Source organism: Dendronephthya gigantea, unplaced genomic scaffold (genome assembly GCF_004324835.1).
Source record: "Dendronephthya gigantea isolate DGI-Jeju-01 unplaced genomic scaffold, DenGig_1.0 000005F, whole genome shotgun sequence".
Classification (NCBI taxonomy): domain Eukaryota; kingdom Metazoa; phylum Cnidaria; class Anthozoa; order Malacalcyonacea; family Nephtheidae; genus Dendronephthya; species Dendronephthya gigantea.
The window spans coordinates 3,591,248-3,612,862 of NW_021163015.1; the positions used below are offsets into that span (position 1 = coordinate 3,591,248).

General features: G+C 35.5%; 3 protein-coding genes and 1 long non-coding RNA gene across 4 annotated transcripts; 1 reads left to right on the forward strand and 3 right to left on the reverse strand.

Moving 5' to 3' along the window:
• Positions 1 to 6,556: 6,556 nt before the first annotated feature.
• On the reverse strand, positions 6,557 to 8,271 carry LOC114516392. Its single transcript, XR_003686291.1, has 3 exons — positions 8,106 to 8,271; positions 7,745 to 7,920; positions 6,557 to 6,609 (listed from the first exon to the last, which is right to left on the reverse strand). It is a non-coding gene; the product is annotated as an uncharacterized LOC114516392 (long non-coding RNA).
• An 813-nt stretch (positions 8,272 to 9,084) lies between these two features.
• Positions 9,085 to 12,854, reverse strand: LOC114515912 (enolase 4-like). The gene is made up of 11 exons (XM_028535229.1): positions 12,707 to 12,854; positions 12,576 to 12,620; positions 12,396 to 12,479; positions 11,935 to 12,170; positions 11,588 to 11,849; positions 11,281 to 11,409; positions 10,298 to 10,354; positions 10,034 to 10,198; positions 9,837 to 9,962; positions 9,482 to 9,742; positions 9,085 to 9,276 (listed from the first exon to the last, which is right to left on the reverse strand). The coding sequence occupies exons 1-11, from the start codon at positions 12,848 to 12,850 to the stop codon at positions 9,085 to 9,087; spliced, it is 1,701 nt and encodes a 566-aa protein (XP_028391030.1). The 5' UTR covers positions 12,851 to 12,854.
• A 2,674-nt stretch (positions 12,855 to 15,528) lies between these two features.
• On the forward strand, positions 15,529 to 16,664 carry LOC114516181. The gene is made up of 2 exons (XM_028535582.1): positions 15,529 to 15,720; positions 16,009 to 16,664. Exons 1-2 carry the CDS (start codon positions 15,542 to 15,544, stop codon positions 16,232 to 16,234), a joined length of 405 nt encoding a protein of 134 aa, XP_028391383.1. The 5' UTR covers positions 15,529 to 15,541; the 3' UTR covers positions 16,235 to 16,664.
• A 2,080-nt stretch (positions 16,665 to 18,744) lies between these two features.
• LOC114516175 lies at positions 18,745 to 20,415 on the reverse strand. The gene is made up of 4 exons (XM_028535577.1): positions 20,211 to 20,415; positions 19,426 to 19,536; positions 19,125 to 19,286; positions 18,745 to 18,926 (listed from the first exon to the last, which is right to left on the reverse strand). Exons 1-4 carry the CDS (start codon positions 20,269 to 20,271, stop codon positions 18,850 to 18,852), a joined length of 411 nt encoding a protein of 136 aa, XP_028391378.1. The 5' UTR covers positions 20,272 to 20,415; the 3' UTR covers positions 18,745 to 18,849.
• Positions 20,416 to 21,615: the final 1,200 nt, after the last annotated feature.

The window sequence follows — 21,615 nt, forward strand, 5'->3', positions numbered from 1 at the left end:
ACCATTTTGGTCAATTTTGACGACTTTTTGAACTGTTCAAAAACTGTCTTAAAATGCTAAAAATATCTTTCTAAGACTAATATCTTTCATTTTAGAGCATATTTGGTTGGTTTTTGGAACATTGAAAAAGTCGTCAATTTTGACCAAAATGGTAAGGCTTACCCCTTACCATTTTGGTCAATTTTGACGACTTTTTCAACTGTTCAAAAACTGTCTTAAAATGCTAAAAATATCTTTCTAAGACTAATATCTTTCATTTTAGAGCATATTTAGTTGGTTTTTGGAACATTGAAAAAGTCGTCAATTTTGACCAAAATGATAAGGCTTACCCCTTACCATTTTGGTCAATTTTGACGACGTTTTGAACTGTTCAAAAACTGTCTTAAAATGCTAAAAATGACTTCCCAAGATTAATATCTTTCATTTTAGAGCATATTTGGTTGGTTTTTGGAACATTGAAAAAGTCGTCAATTTTGACCAAAATGGTAAGGCTTAAGGCTTACCCCTTACCATTTTGGTCAATTTTGACGACTTTTTGAACTGTTCAAAAACGGTCTTTAAATGCTAAAAATGACTTCCTAAGACTAATATCTTTCATTTTAAAGCATATTTGGTTGGTTTTTCGAACATTGAAAAATTCGTCAATTTTGACCAAAATGGTAAGGCTTACCCCTTACCATTTTGGTCAACTTTGACGACTTTTTCAACGGTTCAAAAACTGTCTTAAAATGCCAGAAATGAATTCCTAAGACTAATATCTTTCATTTTAGAGCATATTTGGTTGGTTTTTGGAACATTGAAAAACTCGTCAATTTTGATCAAAATGATAAGGCTTACCCCTTACCATTTTGGTCAATTTTGACGACTTTTTCAACTGTTCAAAAACTGTCTTAAAATGCTAAAAATGACTTCTAAGACTAATATCTTTCATTTTAGAGCATATTTAGTTGGTTTTTGGAACATTGAAAAAGTCGTCAATTTTGACCAAAATGATAAGGCTTACCCCTTACCATTTTGGTCAATTTTGACGACGTTTTGAACTGTTCAAAAACTGTCTTAAAATGCTAAAAATGACTTCCCAAGACTAATATCTTTCATTTTAGAGCATATTTGGTTGGTTTTTGGAACATTGAAAAAGTCGTCAATTTTGACCAAAATGGTAAGGCTTAAGGCTTACCCCTTACCATTTTGGTCAATTTTGACGACTTTTTGAACTGTTCAAAAACGGTCTTAAAATGCTAAAAATGACTTCCTAAGACTAATATCTTTCATTTTAGAGCATATTTGGTTGGTTTTTCGAACATTGAAAAATTCGTCAATTTTGACCAAAATGGTAAGGCTTACCCTTTACCATTTTGGTCAATTTGACGACTTTTTCAACGTTCAAAAACTGTCTTAAAATGCTAAAAATGACTTCCTAAGACTAATATCTTTCATTTTAGAGCATATTTCGTTGGTTTTTGGAACATTGAAAAACTCGTCAATTTTGACCAAAATGATAAGGCTTACCCCTTACCATTTTGGTCAATTTTGACGACGTTTTGAACTGTTCAAAAACTGTCTTAAAATGCTGAAAATGACTTCCCAAGACTAATATCTTTCATTTTAGAGCATATTTGGTTGGTTTTTGGAACATTGAAAAAGTCGTCAATTTTGACCAAAATAAGGCTTACCCCTTACCATTTTGGTCAATTTTGACGACTTTTGAACTGTTCAAAAACTGTCTTAAAATGCTAAAATGACTTCCCAAGACTAATATCTTTCATTTTAGAGCATATTTGGTTGGTTTTTGGAACATTGAAAAAGTCGTCAATTTTGACCAAAATGGTAAGGCTTACCCCTTACCATTTTGGTCAATTTTGACGACTTTTTGAACTGTTCAAAAACGGTCTTAAAATGCTAAAATGACTTCCTAAGACTAATATCTTTCATTTTAGAGCATATTTGGTTGGTTTTGGAACATTGAAAAAGTCGTCAATTTTGACCAAAATGGTAAGGCTTACCCCTTACCATTTTGGTCAATTTTGACGACTTTTTCCAACTGTTCAAAAACGGTCTTAAAATGCTAAAAATATCTTTCTAAGACTAATATCTTTCATTTTAGAGCATATTTGGTTGGTTTTTGGAACATTGAAAAAATCGTCAAAATTGACCAAAATGGTAAGGCTTACCCCTTACCATTTTGGTCAATTTTGACGACTTTTTGAACTGTTCAAAAACGGTCTTAAAATGCTAAAAATGACTTCCTAAGACTAATATCTTTCATTTTAGAGCATATTTGGTTGGTTTTTGGAACGTTGAAAGGGTCGTCAATTTTGCCTTCAAGTATTAAAATGTATTATTTTATGACAAGTATCAAAACACTATGCGGTGGCCTAGTGGTTAAGGCTACCGCCCCACGGGGTTGTGAGCGTAGGTTCGAATCCTGCAAGGAAAAGTGCAATTTTTCCCACTTGAATTGCTATTTAATTTAAAATTCTGCAAATAGGATTAAGTAAATAAAGAACAAGGGCATTTGATAAGTGATGCTGTGGCCCAGTTGTTAAGGCTACGGACTACCAGGTTGTAAACCTAGGTTCGAATCCTGCATGGGAAAGGTTCGATTTTTCCCATCGAAGTTATTCTTTAATTTAAACTTTATCGAAAAGGATTAGGTTAAATAAAGAACAATAGCTTTCGACAAATGATGCGGTGGTCTAATGGTTCAGACGTTCGTCTCTCAATCCGAGGACTAACGTTTCAACTCCTGGCAATGCAACAAAATTAGCCTGAAAAATTTCGATGTGATTTGGAATGTTTAAAACAGTTAAAAGACTTCTCGGTCTTTGCAAAAGACCGTAAATTGAAAAAAATTTGAAATATAAAAACCAAAAAAAATTTATCGCCTTCAAAAGTACCTGAAAATTGAAAGAAAAGCACAAGTAAAAAAGGTTTTAAAAACACGTGTCTTCTAAAAAGCCTGAAAATGAAGAAAATCAGACGGAAAAAAAATTAACAATTTCCCGCTTTTAAAAAACTCATGTTTACTTAACTTAATTTTTTTTCACGAAAATTTGACAGGGTGATTTTCTCGAGCGTGAAAAAATTTAATTTTTTTCACTTTTTTGAAATTCTCTTAGATTTTTTTTTTACGAAGATGCATTTTGTCTTGGGCTACCTGTGTCTGTCTTGGGCTACTGTGTCTGGCTTGACACGGTAGCCCAAGACATAATACTTCTTCTTAAAAAAAAAATCTCGGAGAATTTGAAAAAAGTGAAAAAACCTCTTTGAAGAAGAAGTATTATGTCTTGGGCTACCTGTGTCAAGCCAGACACAGGTAGCCCAAGACAGACACAGGTAGCCCAAGACAAAATGCATCTTCGTAAAAAAAAATCTAAGAGAATTTCAAAAAAGTGAAAAAAATTAAATTTTTTCACGCTCGAGAAAATCACCCTGTCAAATTTTCGTGAAAAAAAATTAAGTTAAGTAAACATGAGTTTTTTAAAAGCGGGAAATTGTTAATTTTTTTCCGTCTGATTTTCTTCATTTTCAGGCTTTTTAGAAGACACGTGTTTTTAAAACCTTTTTTACTTGTGCTTTTCTTTCAATTTTCAGGTACTTTTGAAGGCGATAAATTTTTTTTGGTTTTTATATTTCAAATTTTTTTCAATTTACGGTCTTTTGCAAAGACCGAGAAGTCTTTTAACTGTTTTAAACATTCCAAATCACACCGAAATTTTTCAGGCTAATTTTGTTGCATTGCCAGGAGTTGAAACGTTAGTCCTCGGATTGAGAGATGAACGTCTGAACCATTAGACCACCGCATCATTTGTCGAAAGCTATTGTTCTTTATTTGACCTAATCCTTTTCGATAAAGTTTAAATTAAAGAATAACTTCGATGGGAAAAATCGAACCTTTCCCATGCAGGATTCGAACCTAGGTTTACAACCTGGTAGTCCGTAGCCTTAACCACTGGGCCACAGTATCACTTATCAAATGCCCTTGTTCTTTATTTACTTAATCCTATTTGCATAGCAATTCAAGTGGGAAAAATTGCACTTTTCCTTGCAGGATTCGAACCTACGCTCACAACCTGGTGGGGCGGTAACCTTAACCACTATGCCACCGCATAGTGTTTTGATACTTGTCATAAAATAATACATTTTAATACTTGAAGGCAAAATTGACGACCTTTTAAACGTTCCAAAAACCAACGAAATATGCTCTAAAATGAAAGATATTAGTCTTAGGAACTCATTTTTAGCATTTTAAGACAGTTTTTGAACAGTTGAAAAAGTCGTCAAAATTGACCAAAATGGTAAGGGGTAAGCCTTACCATTTAGGTCAAAATTGACGACTTTTTCAATGTTCCAAAAACCAACCAAATATGCTCTGAAATAAAAGATATTATTCTTAGAAAGATATTTTTAGCATTTTAAGACAGTTTTTGAACAGTTGAAAAAGTCGTCAAAATTGACCAAAATGGTAAGGGGTAAGCCTTACCATTTTGGTCAATTTTGACGATTTCTTCAATGTTCCAAAAACCAACCAAATATGCTCTAAAATGAAAGATATTAGTCTTAGAAAGATATTTTAGCATTTTAAGACAGTTTTTGAACAGTTGGAAAAAGTCGTCAAAATTGACCAAAATGAAGGGGTAAGCCTTACCATTTTGGTCAATTTAACGATTTTTCAATGTTCCAAAAACCAACCAAATATGCTCTAAAATGAAAGATATTAGTCTTAGAAAGATATTTTAGCATTTTAAGACAGTTTTTGAACAGTTGGAAAAAGTCGTCAAAATTGACCAAAATGATAAGGGGTAAGCCTTACCATTTTGGTCAATCTTAACTATTTTTCAATGTTCCAAAAACCAACGAAATATGCTCTAAAATGAAAGATATTAGTCTTAGGAAGTCATTTTTAGCATTTTAAGACCGTTTTTGAACAGTTGAAAAAGTCGTCAAAATTGACCAAAATGGTAAGGGGTAAGCCTTACCATTTAGGTCAAAATTGACGACTTTTTCAATGTTCCAAAAACCAACCAAATATGCTCTGAAATAAAAATTATTCTTAGAAGATTTTTAGCATTTTAAGACAGTTTTTGAACCGTTGAAAAAGTCGTCAAAATTGACCAAAATGGTAAGGGGTAAGCCTTACCATTTTGGTCAATTTTGACGATTTTTTCAATGTTCCAAAAACCAACCAAATATGCTCTAAAATGAAAGATATTAGTCTTAGAAAGATATTTTTAGCATTTTAAGACAGTTTTTGAACAGTTGGAAAAAGTCGTCAAAATTGACCAAAATGAAGGGGTAAGCCTTACCATTTTGGTCAATCTTAACTATGTTTCAATGTTCCAAAAACCAACCAAATATGCTCTAAAATGAAAGATATTAGTCTTAGGAAGCCATTTTTAGCATCTTAAGACAGTTTTTGAACAGTTCAAAAAGTCGTCAAAATTGACCAAAATGGTAAGGGGTAAGCCTTACCATTTTGGTCAAAATTGACGACTTTTTCAATGTTCCAAAAACCAACCAAATATGCTCTAAAATAAAAGATATTATCTTAGAAGATATTTTTAGCATTTTAAGACAGTTTTTGAACAGTTGAAAAAGTCGTCAAAATTGACCAAAATGGTAAGGGGTAAGCCTTACCATTTTGGTCAATTTTGACGATTTTTCAATGTTCCAAAAACCAACCAAATATGCTCTAAAATGAAAGATATTAGTCTTAGAAAGATATTTTTAGCATTTTAAGACAGTTTTTGAACAGTTGGAAAAAGTCGTCAAAATTGACCAAAATGAAAGGGGTAAGCCTTACCATTTTGGTCAATCTTAACTATTTTTCAATGTTCCAAAAACCAACGAAATATGCTCTAAAATGAAAGATATTAGTCTTAGGAAGTCATTTTTAGCATTTAAGACCGTTTTTGAACAGTTCAAAAAGTCGTCAAAATTGACCAAAATGGTAAGGGGTAAGCCTTACCATTTTGGTCAAAATTGACGACTTTTTCAATGTTCCAAAAACCAACCAAATATGCTCTAAAATAAAGATATTATTCTTAGAAAGATATTTTTAGCATTTTAAGACAGTTTTTGAACAGTTGAAAAAGTCGTCAAAATTGACCAAAATGATAAGGGGTAAGCCTTACCATTTTGGTCAATCTTAACGATTTTTCAATGTTCCAAAACCAACGAAATATGCTCTAAAATGAAAAATATTAGTCTTAGGAAGTCATTTTTAGCATTTTAAGACCGTTTTTGAACAGGTCAAAAAGTCGTCAAAATTGACCAAAATGGTAAGGGGTAAGCCTTACCATTTTGGTCAAAATTGACGACTTTTTCAATGTTCCAAAAACCAACCAAATATGCTCTAAAATGAAAGATATTAGTCTTAGAAAGATATTTTTAGCATTTTAAGACATTTTTGAACAGTTCAAAAAGTCGTCAAAATTGACCAAATGGTAAGGGGTAAGCCTTCGAATGAAGCAATAGGCAGCAAACACGTCGCTAAAGTTTTTAGTCTTTATTTGTTTCAAACTTTAGCTATTACAAAGTTCAAGTAAATAGCAAGTGTTGACTGATCTCCATCACGTCAACGCTTCTTGTTCTTCATTCGATACTATTCTAAGAAAATGACAGAGAAGATTTAGTTGACGAATTTCACAATACGAGGGGACCCCCGGGGGACTTAGTGCATGTGTCATGTAAAAAAAAATTGATTTCAAACTTCAGCTATTACAAGTTAATTAAAGAAGATGGTAACAATCTAAGAAAATGACTGAGAACATTTAGTTGGCGAAATTCACTGTACGAGGTGACCCCCGGGGACTTAATGCAAGTGTCATGTGAGAAAAAACACGTCACAACAGTTTTTCGTCTTTATTGATTTCAAAATTTAGTCATACAAGTATAAATGAACTGAGTATAAATAAATTCATATAGAGGACCCATGGACTAAATTAGAACTGAATAATTATTTTTTAAAGAAAATAAAATGACGCTAAACACTTTCAAGCACATATATGTATATACGTATTAAATGTATATAAAGCACATATAATTATGCATTTTATTTCGATTCTTGTGTGCGTGTGTGTGTTTATCCTAGTTTTCAAATTTAACAAATATAATCCTAACTTCATTTTCAATATAATGCAATAAAATATCATGTTCAATAGTACTATAGATCAACTTAAAAAAGCTGGGCTGCCTCTGCGGTAGAGCGCGTTTTACGAATATACGCACCTATGTATTAATAGACACGAAATATCGTTTATAATTTATCAAATATGCCGAGTTATCATTCTACAGACTTATACCCGAACCTAATTTTTATATCATATTAAAATTTAAGGGGCACTCGCCCACTTATCAGCGCGTCCAATCGCAAAAACCCTCGGTAACGAGGTTGGTTCAATCGCTTAATGCGCACCTCGCTTAAGGCGATTTCATGTGCAAATTTTCACATTGAAAATGTGCGCACAGCGCGTTAAATACATGCACATCATGAACTCATGATGAACATACGTGATGATACATGATACAAACAAACATGATATAAATCGTAAGCACACAACAACACACTTCCCCTGGTGGTCCACAATACGTGGAAAAATAAAAACTAGCAAATTTTTCATGCAGTTCTCATAATATGCTTTTTCATCACATTACCGAACTTCCCTAAAACATGCAACAATTTTGACAGGTAAGGCACGAGAATATATATACCGCACTTTTCACCACCAGGGGTTACTCTAACCTTATAACGTCTTCCTTTTACTTGAGTTGAGCCGTATGTTGCTTGTAATAATCCACAGTTAATAATCCACAGTTAATAATCCACAGTTAATAATCCACAGTTTATAATCCACACATTGATATAATAATTACCAAACGTGGTAATGGCCAGGTTGAGGCCTTCACGGATTTTTCGATCTGAAACGGAAGAGAATATAAAAGATGTAAGTCTTTGATATATAAGTATAATCTTTCCAGAACATTTAATGAAACGAAACAGAGCAAAAAGCAACTTATCAAACGCTCTGGCTAAAGCGACCTCATGTACCATCAACAGTATAATATTTAAAGCAACAAAGCCTGGTTCATTAATAAACTAATACCTTCTGCAGATCGACTTCAGAGCAATACCAGACGATACAGAGATAAGAATTGTTGAAGATGCAAATACAGATTGATTTAGTTTAGTTTTTATAAATTCATCAAAGCGAGAAATCTTTGCCTTTTCACGATGACTGCCACAACACAATGTGCCATTGACAAAGTGATACTGGTGATGCCCATCCTGAACACGCGTGCGTGTCGTGTCACTAAATCTGCTTTCCTATTGGCTTTACGTTGTTCATCGAGGAATATACAGTGCTCTCATTGGCTGGAAATATGCAAATTTCATTGGTACAAACATCGCCGAGAATTCGTGTTGTTTCTTCACTTCGATTGTACCCGAGCGCTCGTTATAATTCATCAACAAATTTGATTGTTAAATGCAATGCAGAAATTAGATTATAATGGTACCAGAGTTGGCAGATTAGCTAGCTACCTGCTTTGTCCTTTTGTTCTATCCTTTTGTCTCCTTTTAGTTTTCTTGACAACAGTTGTAGTTATAATTAATTACCGCATGTACAGGCCTAGGGGAGACCGATTGCTCTGAACTGAAGCGTTGAGTATAAATGATACGTCACAGAAACAATACACTGTGGCTTATTTGAATTTCAAAGACTAGCGCGGTTTTTTGAGACTCGTGTATTAAAAAGTTTTCTCTTCGAAATCTGCACTGTCAGGGATTTTTTAACCTTTGAACTATATTTTCCGGCGTTGTTTGAACGCACAACAAAGAACCTATAACCCTTCGACTCTTTGTCTGTTCTGCATGATAGCACTAGAAATACCAACCAAGGGATATCCCAAATCCGTTTACACTACAAAAGTCAAGTTCAAAGAAACATCTATAAGCAGGCTAGGAAACAAAGACTACTCTCTGTCGAGCTTTTCTCGTCTGAAACGAGCTGTATAAATGATTAAAAAGGTTATAACAAATTTTACAACAAAATCGTTGATAAGAATCGTAAGATTTCAAGATCACTATGTTTCACTCTTCTCCGTCTCAATCTCAGTTTGAGGGCTTGTGGTGTGAGGTAATAATGGTTCTTTAGCCACAAGAAGATCTCGTTTGTTCAACTCGTTTACAATCGACAGCAATCGGTTGTATTTTCCGATGTTTTCTGACCTCCCAGGACCTCCAAGTATAAGAAAATCAGCCTCAACTGCAACAGCCTAGAAAAAGAAATATCTCGTGAATTCGGCTCCATTCTGTTCTGAAGCTCTTGAAGAGAAAGAATTCGGTGTTCTAAACATTGCTGGGTTTTCGTCAGTTTTTCTATGTTTTTCCTTTTCAAAGAATAAATATTATATGTGCGTGTCTGTGTCTTAGAGAATATGGCTCTAACAAATGGAGAAGCGAGCGTTCCTACTCACTCACCACATCAACTATAAAACGTTCATCTGTGTCAACTTCATTTGGAGAAATGAAAAGGATTCTGGAACAATCTTCGATAGTTTTCGTTTGTTCCAAGAACTGGTGAATTGTCGATACGTTTTCTGTTTTCACAACGTTTCCAGAAACGAATCCTTTCTTTAAAATCTTTCCAAAAACTTTGCAATTATTAGAGAATGTTTCTTGGTTGATTAGAAAACAATTTCCTCTTATTCTCTCGCTTAGTTTTCCAAATGATTCACGGTCCTAAAATGAACAAGTCTTCGATGTATTTTTACATATTCAATGAAAAAGGTAAAAGCAGAAATAGTGACAGCGGAAAAGTGATATTTCAACATACCTCAGGAGCAAATGGATCCACCAGAACTTTAATCTCAGGATAATGATCACACAAATCGACATAAAAGTTGATCAACTCATCACAAGATTTAAATGTATTTGAAGATACCTCATACTTCTGTTTATCCTAAAGCAGTAAAAGTTCGTCGTGAATAGTATAGCTATGAATATCCCAACAGTAGTAATGGTCAGTTTTACCTTGTCATAAATATCTTTACATGCACAGGTTATGGCAACAGCCACATCTTCCTCAAAGCTGTATCCTGCAGCAGAAATCCCATCACGAATAAGATCAAGGCCTTGTTCTGCTTTATCCACAGCAGGAGTTAAAGCACCATTGTCTGCCATCATATTTGATATTGGCTAAAATGAAAAAAACATTTCAAATAACAGTTATTTAAAATATTGCAGTCACCTCAGTGCATGTAGATTTGAAATAAAATTTATTCAATCTTTAATTACCTTTTGTTGTACAATCAACTCCAGCTGTTGGTAAATTTCTGTCATATTTTTCAAAGACTAAAATAAATCAATTATAATAACTTGTAGGTACACCACGTAAGTATTAAATACTGCAAAGCTTTCGGTCCGTTAACCCGGACCTTCATCAGTGCAATTACTTGAATACACGTTTGCGCGTCACTTAAATATCATGTTAGTCGTGATTAGTTTGCTCGCGCTATTAATTAAACGGTTTCATTTAATTAAGTTCTAACTAATGCGCGCGCCCTAGACAAGTATTTGACTAAGAGACACCGAAAAGAGCACGCCACGTACTATTAAGTGGCTTTCCCTCTTGGACGATAGTTTGATGTTTATAAATTTCAATAGATTCTCTCATTTTACGAGAGACAGTAAACTTATCGTTTGCTAAAATGGTAGCATCGTTCCATTTAATGCGATGATCATAAGTCCATGCATGGTGAGCTACTGCAGACTTATCCAGTTTACCTTTCTCGCAGTTCGTCTTATGTTCTTTAAGACGTATTGAGAGATTTCTACCGGTCTCTCCAATGTAAACCAAACCACATTCACATGGAATGCGGTACACACCAGGTTTCTGTTGTTCATCGACGCCATCCTTGTGTGTGTAAAGAGCGCGAAACAATTTGTTATTGCTAGAATGGTAAACTTGTATTCCAACTTCTTTTAAAATCCTAACGATTTTATATGAAGCTGGGCCAATATATGGTAAACAGACAGAGGATAACGTGTATTCAAGTAATTGCACTGATGAAGGTCCGGGTTAACGGACCGAAAGCTTTGCAGTATTTAATACTTACGTGGTGTACCTACAAGTTATTATAATTACTAAAGTCGCCATGCAATCATACAAGAAAATTATTAAAATAAATCAGCCGGAAATTAAAATAAACTAATTAGTACAATCATAAGTTATAGCTAGTTCAAAACCATATCCACCAGTGACATATACAATTGCTAACCTGCATTGCTGGTGTATTTTTCTTCATAAAAATCATCACATCTTTGAACATGTACAGCTTTCCTGCAGTTCTTCTGTCACATCTTAACACATTCATCAATGGTGTGGGCAATGAAAGAGAGGTTGGCTCCTGCAATAAAGGACAATCTCTGAGAGTTGTACCATTTTATCTCCAAGAGAACATGCACATTGTTTCAGAGAACATGCATTTGTGTTCCAATATAACCAAGGAGCAGCTTTGCAATGTCTCTAAACAACTTTACATCAAATGTGGTCTAATATGTTCACCAACACACCACAAACCGTACCTCATTATGTATTGTTTTATACAAATATTGGTACAGCTGACATTTTTGTAAATAACTTGCAGACTGAACAAGAGCCATTGATATAGTCAGGATGTCCAAGTGAACAGCTGGTTCAGTAGAGCTGTCTTCCTCTGGCTCCATTTCATCATTTGGAAGAGCTTCATCCTCCTTTATCACCTTTTCATTTTCAGATGAAACGTCTTCTTTTACACACATTGTTGAATTTTGAGCTATATCTGTCAATCTTTGTGAGATGATCTCCCTTTGCAGCAAGAGTGAAAAAATCAAATTTAAATTTCTTTAATCCACTGGTACACACTAACAGAACATCAGAATCTAACTCTTACTCTAAAGTTTTGTTAATTTCTTCTTGATCATAAAGTTGACACCCAAGAAGCAAAGGTTTGATAAAATCATGAATATTTTGAATAACTGCTTGTATTCCATCTTCCGGATCTTCTGGCGAACATTGTCCATCTGTTTTGGAAAGTTTAGAATCCACAGGAGCAGGGCTTTTACCTTTCACGGCAGGTTTTGCTTCGGCTGGTTTACCATCCCATGGTGCTTTACAGCTACCCAGGGTCTGGAATAAATTTGAAACCTTTTGGTAATCTTTGAAATATATTGCTTGGATAATCTGACCTGTAAAGATTTCATGCACAAGGTTCCGCTATAAATTACTTTCAAATTAACCACAGTTTGTGCCTGAATTATTATTGATTGCATGGTGCCTGCAGAATCCTTGCAAAGGAGAATTGACAATATGTTATTGATTGAGAATGATCATGAGTATAATTCCTCAACAAACCATGATATTTCCATGAACTAAAGCCTGAATTTCCACTTGGAAACTAGGATATCGTCTGGTACTGAAGACCTCTGAAGTTATTACCTACAATAGATCGATTAATAAAATCATATCACTGAGGTACTAACCAAAGATATAAAACAATAGACTAGTTCAAAATTTGATAAAACTGAGACTCACATTTGCTATTGTCGGCGGTTTGGATTCCCTGGCAAAATATTCTGCCTAAAACAAAGTGTTAAAAAGTTTATATTTTAAAAAGAGCTAGTAAAGACCTGTGCATGACCTCCAGTTTTATGAAAATTCCATACCATGTAACCAAAGATATCATCAGGCCTTTTAACTACTACATCGTTTAGTAGTCTTTGAAAGCGTTTTGGGACTTCGTTGTCTTTTAAATATCGAACTGCAGCACGTTTTCTGTCAAGATATTTTGCTTCGGTTTCGGCCGCCATTTTGAAAGCGTCAGAGTTTGTCATGGCAACCATGGGTAGGACCGCAGTGTACGTGTATTACGGACTCAAGACGACCAGAAAGTCAGCCACCATCGATTATACCAGCCACGCTCCATGGTCGAGCATACCGGAAAATGGTATATTCGACCATGGTCGAGTATCCCCGTATAAAGGAAAGCGCCCATAGATACTGAGACCTTTTTCGAGACCTCACCAGTTACCCCATATGCTCTTAATTAACATTTCGTGCATATAAGATCATATAGATCAGTGGCAATCTTTGTTGTAGTTCTTCATCCCTCCCCTGATGGGGGCGAGCCTGCTTAAAATGTTGAAAAACAGACCGATTGAAAATGCCAAGGATGCCTGCATCTCTTTGCATGCCATATTTCACGATTGGTGTGCTTTCTTCATTTAGAAACGCGCCCTTGCTGCCTGCATGCTGTTCAAAAAGTCATGCCGCGAACATCATGTTGCAATGTGTCATTTTTAACTTAATTTTGAAAGAGAAATTGTTTATGGCAGCAAGTGAACAACTTTTTCATCTTGTTTAATGTGATGAGTGTTGTTTTGTATCAACTAATCTGACAGAGATAGTTGAGACTTCTGCAAAAATGATTCCCTGCGGCCTGCTCTTAACCTTAGCTATCGCTACCCCATGTAGAGAAAATACAAAGATTAGAGTTACTTTGAACAGAACGGTGCCAAACAATAAAATCTTGGCCAATCACCACTTTCCACCGTCGTCTAGATGTCAGTGTTTACTCATGCAAGAAAATAATTCGGATGCAAATTTTGTGAAGCTCCGCATTTATTGCTTGGACACGGAGTCGATAACAGTCTGGAAGAAAAGTCTTTCCAGAATATACTTTTGATTCTGATTTTACAGTCCTGAACTGACAAGATATGAAAATGAAGTGTATTCATCTTGTTTTTGTAGCGATCGTTACTCTTTCAAATGTATTTGGCATTGTTGCAGAGGAAGACGACTGGATCTCAATGAAGAAAAAAGATCTTTGCCCAGTTTTACACAAAGAAGCAATGTGTACTGACAACATCATCAACTTTGACGATGTTGCTGAAAGTATAAAGAACATGGGAGAAAAAACACAATAGAAGACGACCAGGCCAAGGAAGGTGAAAAGGCTGCCAAGTGCGGGGATCCACTGAAAAATGCAATCTGTTCGAAAGACCAAGTCCGTTATGTCTGGAGGACCGTACATCAGGTGATGACAGTGCTGAGAGGCGTGTGTGTACAGACCTTTACAAGAAATGCCCATCAATTTCGGACCGAGAAAATTTGGACTATACAACCGAATGTGTTAAATATCTGAAAAGAGAATTTTCTGACATGACATGCAAAACAGTCGGAGGTGATTTTAAAGAGGGAGTTTGTCCCCGTCCAAACAGAAAGGTAAGATAACGCAAGACTTAGCTAGATCAGATTTTTCGTTCGTTGTTACCGTAAGTCATTTAAAGACAAAAGAATTCAACCGTAAAGAATTCACAAGGAATGCTGGTTGCTTCAGTAACTTAAACAACACAAGTACATTTTATAATGAGTAAGCAGACGTCTTGTCTCTTTTCTCATTAAATATAATTCTTTTACTTGACCGAATTTTGTTGTACAATTCCTGCTCTGCGTACCAACGATCATGTGGCCTCATCCACCGCCAAGTGCCAATATATATTCTTTTGCATCTTCCGGAGTATGACGGACGAATTGACTTCATTTTCGATCCTAAAATGATCAGTTTTGTACGCAAAATATGTTTTTTCACACAATGAGCACGCAGGTGCCTATTTTGAACAAGTTAACTGAATGACCAGGCAATAAAGCATGCGACTTTGACTAGTATATAGCAGTCGTTCTGTTTAGTTTACTTTTCTAAATCCGTTTGGACAACAAACAAAGAGCTTTGAGCCTATAAATAGTTTGATATTGTATGCAAGTAATTTGCCTATGACAAACATTTAGGAAAACAGTTCCCCTTTTAAAAAATGGTTTCTAATTATTCATATAGCGTCAAAATCATTCATATAGCGTCAAAATCATTCATATAGTGTCAAAATCATTCATATAGTGTCAAAATCATTCATATAGCGTCAAAATCATTCATATAGCGTCAAAATCATTCATATAGTGTCAAAATCATTCATATAGTGTCAAAATCATTCATATGGTGTCAAAAGTTAGACTTGTTACAGAGATCTCATCGCAATGTCCCACTTCCGTCGAGAAATTCAGAGCATGCTCTTTCACTGACCAATATCAACATATAATAACATGAGAGAACTTAATTAATGCATTTGCATATGTTGGCCTCAAGTTTGAAAACAGTTAAGATCAACTGATTAAAAGCAGCTGCAGACAGAGCATTTTACACTTACACCAATATTTAAATTTAAACACATTGAGGCACGATATAAAATACCCGCGTACTAAACAAATTCATTTCCTGAATGACTGGCTATATAGCATATACATTAACTCAGGACTTTACTCTGCACTGCAGGAGACTGCAGAGAAACCTCATCATTGAAACATCAGTAAGCGTTTCAAAACAGTTTAAGTATATCACGCTGAGTATACCAATCAATTATTTACGAATCCCTTCACTGATCGCCTCTTATTAATTTTTCAAGATGCCAGAAGCCTACATCCAAGTATACCAGGCACAAACCAATGTCATGAAACCGGTGAAAGACTTGCTTGATAAGGCAAACGATATAGTTGATAATGTTTGGGATGATAATTGTCTGAAAACTGTGCGAGAGTTGCCGTGTATGCCAATATACTGCTCAGAAAATGATGATAATATTGTTGAAATGAAAAACAAGAGAAAGGATTGCACTAAAGCTATGGAATGGTGAGTTGCGGTTGGTATAGTTTGTAACATCGGGAGGGAAACTAAAGGTTTGGGCAAAAAGAAACTGGTTTACTGCAACTAAAATAAACGCTTTACCTATCATAAAAAAACAACAACACATTACTGGAACACCTGTTGAGTACTGACTAAATTTAGCAGCAAAGAGATGCTCAATATTCCAAGAATGCACAACCTGACGCCATTTCGACTACCTGACTCCACAACCTACCCATGCATGCATTGCAAGTCATTTCATTGTTAACTTAAATTCTCATCTCAATTCAACAGCGTTTCCAAGTCAACAGAAAAGTTAAACTCGATCACGGGAAAAGCGTTGGAAAGTGTGGTGGATGAATTACGTGATGCCATTAAGGATAGCTGTGAAACCATCATTAAAACCTTTGAAGATCTTAGCAAGCCATCAGCCAAAGAAGCTAGCGGAGTGTCAGATGTACAGATTACGATCTCCTTAACCTTAGTCCCTGTATTTCTTTGCTTTAAAATGCTGTACTAACAATATTTTGCATCATTTTGACTTTTAATTATCATATGATATCATACTGTAGTTTTTACATGCAAGAAGCATCTCTGTCGTTTAAAAAGAAATATGAGAAATAGCTAGACGATGTAAATCGTTTTAAAAACGTTTTAATTGGCATTAAATGCTCTTAGTTAGAAGTGGATCTTATAGAACCGCAGTATTCATATAGCATAAATACTTTATATATTCATCAAGACTGACACGAAATTCTTTATGTGCAGTTATTATGATTATGATTAGTAAATGACTACTACTAGGGAGAAAGTAGGACATTTTATATAACATATCTTGTGATCCTGCATCGTGGATAACATCAAGCGCGTCAAACATAGTTTCACAAGCACAGGGAAGTTTGTTCACTAGACAAAAAAGTAAATTTAAATAAACTTTTAGATATGATCTATATAAGCTCATCGAATTCTTGCTGTTCTCACATTGCTTTGCAGTAGCCCACCGTAATTTGTGATTCTGCGCATTGATTCATTGCGCAAAATATGTTAAAATTAATGACGTCACTGTAGTAGCTTGACAGAACTCTTCGCTGCGCTTTCTCTCTTTCTCGCGTCGCAACAACTCAAGGCGGGGTCTTTAATGAAATTGCCTTCAGCTCGCAGTTCAAGTCCAAGAAAATATAAAAAAAAAAATGGGGAAACTTACTGAGGGGTCAGACCTTTTACATCCATTTCCCTGATTCACCGAAGACGCAAAGATTAGAAAAAAGATTAAGAATATTTGGAGCTGTAAGTCAAGCTTTCTCAGATCACAGCCGCTGCCTGCATTTCAGTGATGTGTATTTGTTGTTGCTGTGTCACTTTTTGCCTTCACATACTTGTGATATTCTGTGACAAATCTTAAACAGGTGGTTGACAAGTTTTTCACAAAGATATAAATTTTGTGATAACAACGGAACAACAACGTCTTGAAAACAGAGAATACGAAACGCGAGGCAGACAAGCATCAAGACATAACACAATTAAAACAAAATATGTAAGTAAGACTTACTTATCAAAGATGGTTTCCCTGGTTGTCAAATTCAGGATGGATTAAAAAACATTTATTCCGAGTAAAAAGCAGACGAAAAAGACTTCATATAAATACAGTTTCGTAATCCTGAAATACAAAAAAGTAAATAATTTGGAGTATTTCCTTGTTCACTGTCATATATATTCCTCTAACAGGCAACTCGTTCTAGCTCCGTTCTCAAGAAAGTCAATTTGAAATATTCTTGCCAGTATCATGAGATTATCACAGCTGCAAAAAATTGGGGCATCAAAATAAAATCCCTGCCTGCTGTCAATCAATGGCTAAGTGATGTTGAAAAACGAATGAAAGCTAGTGAAAAACTCAGAGAAACACCTCGTGTCAGACGACTCAAAGGGACCTTTATTAAAGTTGAAGATTTTCATGGGTAAGACTGAACTATGAAGGGATATCTCAGACCACGAGGTGGACATGTTTACATGAACAATATTAGAAAAAGATTATTGTTTTTTCAGGTCGTATAGACCGTTGGTGAAGGAAATGATTGAATGGCCGACACTTCATATTGATTCCCGGCCTTGTCCATTTGACAAAGGAACTAGAGCAAACCAGATGAAGCACAAAGGAAAGATTTCGAAAGGCAAGCTCAAGCAATCAGGTTAGCATAATGAATGCTGCCTCTATCATGCAAGTAGATCACAACCAATGCCATGTTATCTGTCTGCAACGTGGACGTAAAGAGATATTGCAGTCTAATCCTACGGTTTCATAGTGCAAATTAAAAATGCAGACAAAACAAAGCCAGCGCGGTATGCCAAAACAAATTAACTTTGAATTCCCAAACAAACAGCGGCTGTTTTTATGTCTCGCTTGCGCCTCGTAGACTTGATGCATCTTAATAATTTGTTATTGCCAAAAGCCTTCGAGTAGGCGAGTTTATTTGCTAAATTTCAAAAGAATGCATTGTCTATATTCTCAAGCCTGCGGGTCAATTAATCTATAAGAACTATCACAAAGGAGTCCAACCAATTATTGCTTCTAAAAATACTGATATTTTTTCCGCAGGATATTGTGAGCCTTGTCAAGTGACGTACGAAGATCTTCTTAAACATCTGGATGGATACCAGCACAAAAAATACGCGAGAAATCACGCCAACTTTAAGTCCCTCGATGCGCTTATTCGCCGAGGACCGAGTATCGAGGATTTACGAAAGGCGACGAATTGAGAACGGCCGTACGTCGGAAGTAGACGGCTATAAGGACTAATGCATTGCGCAGAACTTGCTGAACAAAATTCAGATTCCAATGAGGATCGCATAAGATCCGAGCCCGCAAAACTGCAACGTCAGTTTGTTTCAATGTTTCAAATTATTATTCATTGATAAAATATTATGCACAAATTTAGTCAGTGTTTCGACCACTGATCTCTACATACATTTTACTCTAAATGTACAATATGTTGAACTAAGACGTATAACTTTTCTAGGTCTATAAAAACACTTCAGATGATGTTTAGGTCAGTGCACTGGCGTGATCATGCGTTTACCCATGCATGCTCGCCATGGTTCACGCATGGTAGTCGTTCCGTTCTCAGAAAGGAAGATGTTTTATTTTCCAAGATACCCAGCCCCAGGTATACCTATTCCCCAAAAATTGCTTTCTTTCTCCTTACATGTCCAATCAGCTAAAAAAGGCATAGAAAATTAGCATTCTTCACCGGCACCGAGAAATTGAACCCTTAACATGTTCATCTCGAATTTAACATTACATATTATATATATATATAGCATTGTATACTATAACCTAAAGCATGATATCAATAATCACAGCAATATTTCATGTTAACAGAAGAGGTAAGGTACAAGATGAACGGCGTACTTACAAGAGCAAACATGAGGAGCACAGCAATTCTGATCCTTACAAGATTGTCCATACAAACTGCAACCAAGATCATTTATGATGTCGATCGGTGGCTGGATAGCTTCGCCTGGTTTATTATTAGTCTGTGGATTGTCCGTGCCAAAAGCACAGATCTGACGATCACCTGAAGAACAAACGGAACGATGTCAGAAACCACTTTCAAGTTTCAACCCAACGAATTCATCGATTGGATCTAAGCTATCCATCAATTGCCTTTACAAACATATGCATGCGTGAGACTGATAAAAACGTTATTTGCTTACCAGTATCAATGCATCTCATGTAACCACAGCATTCCTCGTGTGTCGTACAATTAACAAACCAGCCAGTGCAATCGTCATCATCATCTGAGTTTGCAAAGGATAGTACACCACCTTCATGAAGAGAAATGGATGTTTTAGTTTTGGGGTATGGTATAATCTAAGAATAAACCCAAGGCAAAGGAACGAACGACCATTATATAAACACAAATCTTTTATCAGCTTAATTAGGAAATCTTGAGAGAAGAGTTTGACCACAAATTACGTCTTTGATGCCTGGATTACCTGCCTGACGGAATATGAAGAACGGGTTGTCCCCAAAATTACTCGACAGCGCGGAAATTGCTTCAATCCTCTATGACTACAATTGTCACGCAATCGAAGTTGACATTGTTTTCAACAGAGATCAAACATATACTTTTGAAACTACAAATTCTCAACCGCCATTTGAAGGGTCCATGCTACCTTGTTATGCGTGATAATTTGTCGAAGATGATTAAAACTCAGTCACACTTTTTTATTGCCACATAAAGGTCTCAAATTTACGCAAACGTTTTGTCCAATTAAGCCGAATAAGACAATATTCTTGCACAATTTGTACTAAACAATTTGTACTTGATTTAGTATTTGAACTGAACACGGTTTGAAACACGTTAGAGCTTGTAAAATGACAAATTTCGCACATATTTTATGGAGCTGTCGGTTTAACACCTATTTGGTCGTAATAAATATGTTTGATCGACCCTTTGAGTCTGGGGTAAATACGATAGGAAAGAGGCTACACTTACCATATGTGATTGCGATGATTTGGAACAGGACAAGAACAGATAACTTTGCCAACATTTTCATAAAGTTTTAAACAACGAACTTTCAGTTTTCTTACTTCTCTTTACTTGAAGTTCTTCACACAACTGATCAGAGCCAAAGCAGACTCTCTATTTATACTCTCCTAAATCCTCAGGAGGGTTACCATTGACATGTCAAAAATGTGCCATTCCCGCAGATGTTTGGGTTAGGCATGGTTGACGCACTTGAGAAGATCAAATTTCTCATTTGTCGCACCCAACTCTCGTCAAATGAACAGTTCCGTTCCAAATTGAAAACGTCTTTTGTCGCCATGTCCATGATGCACGGCTATCAGTCCAGGCTAAACTATGGCTAAATAAAGCTATTTCGCTGCTCCCTATTAAAACAAATGCAGAGACGTGTATCAGAGCAAATTTACTATAGAAAACACAGGGAAATCATTCGCATCATTTAAATTACAAACCTTTTCCAAATAAGGCATGCTGTAACTAGTGTTTATCGGAAGCAGTGTTATTCAGGAAACACATGTTGACATAACTTTTGTTGTTTGTTGAAAAAACGTTTGCACGTTTGCAAAAACGCGGCAGAAAAAACGATCCAAAATATTTAATTTCAAGTGGACACTATATAGTTCCTCTTCTGAACCTCTGGTGAGAGTCTTCCTTAAAGTTAAAATCCAACGCAAAATTGCTCTTAAAAAGCATAAAAAGATACAAAAAATAAGTCAAAATTGCTGTAAACATATTTGTGGACATTTACCTAATTAATTCCTTGATGAGGAAGCAGTTTCATCTCAACCTCGTACCCAGAATCTGAAAAACATCCAGGGGTTCAATGTAGATATACGAAGACAAGTCACTACATAAATATCACACACACTGAGATAAGACTGGCTAGTGAAACCACAGAAACCTTACAGTTTAGTACAGTCCTGAAGTAAGCATCGTTATCTATAGACTATAAAAAACAATTTTATGATCATCCCATGCAGTACTTCAGTCAAGGGGATTATTAGGCCATAATATAGCGGCTTAGTTCAATTTTCCAAACGTGTAGATTGTAATGTGTATTTTTGTACATGATCAGTCTTTAATCTAAATATCGTAACAATGCACTATAAAAACTTTTTTTCATGATTTTTCTAATCAAATTATTTAACGCACATTGACTTATGTCCACAGTGACAGAGTCACTATGTGCATTAAAACTGCTGAATGGATGGCGAGTTAACTTTCTTAGCATCGCCAGTAATATGGAGACAAAATTTCTATTATTGACATTGTGGTTTTCGGGTTTATACGTTGTATAAATGAACTGTTTTTAAGTGGCAAACATATACGATGTTTATTAGATTAAAATGTGCTTGTATTGCGGCCGCTGTGACTG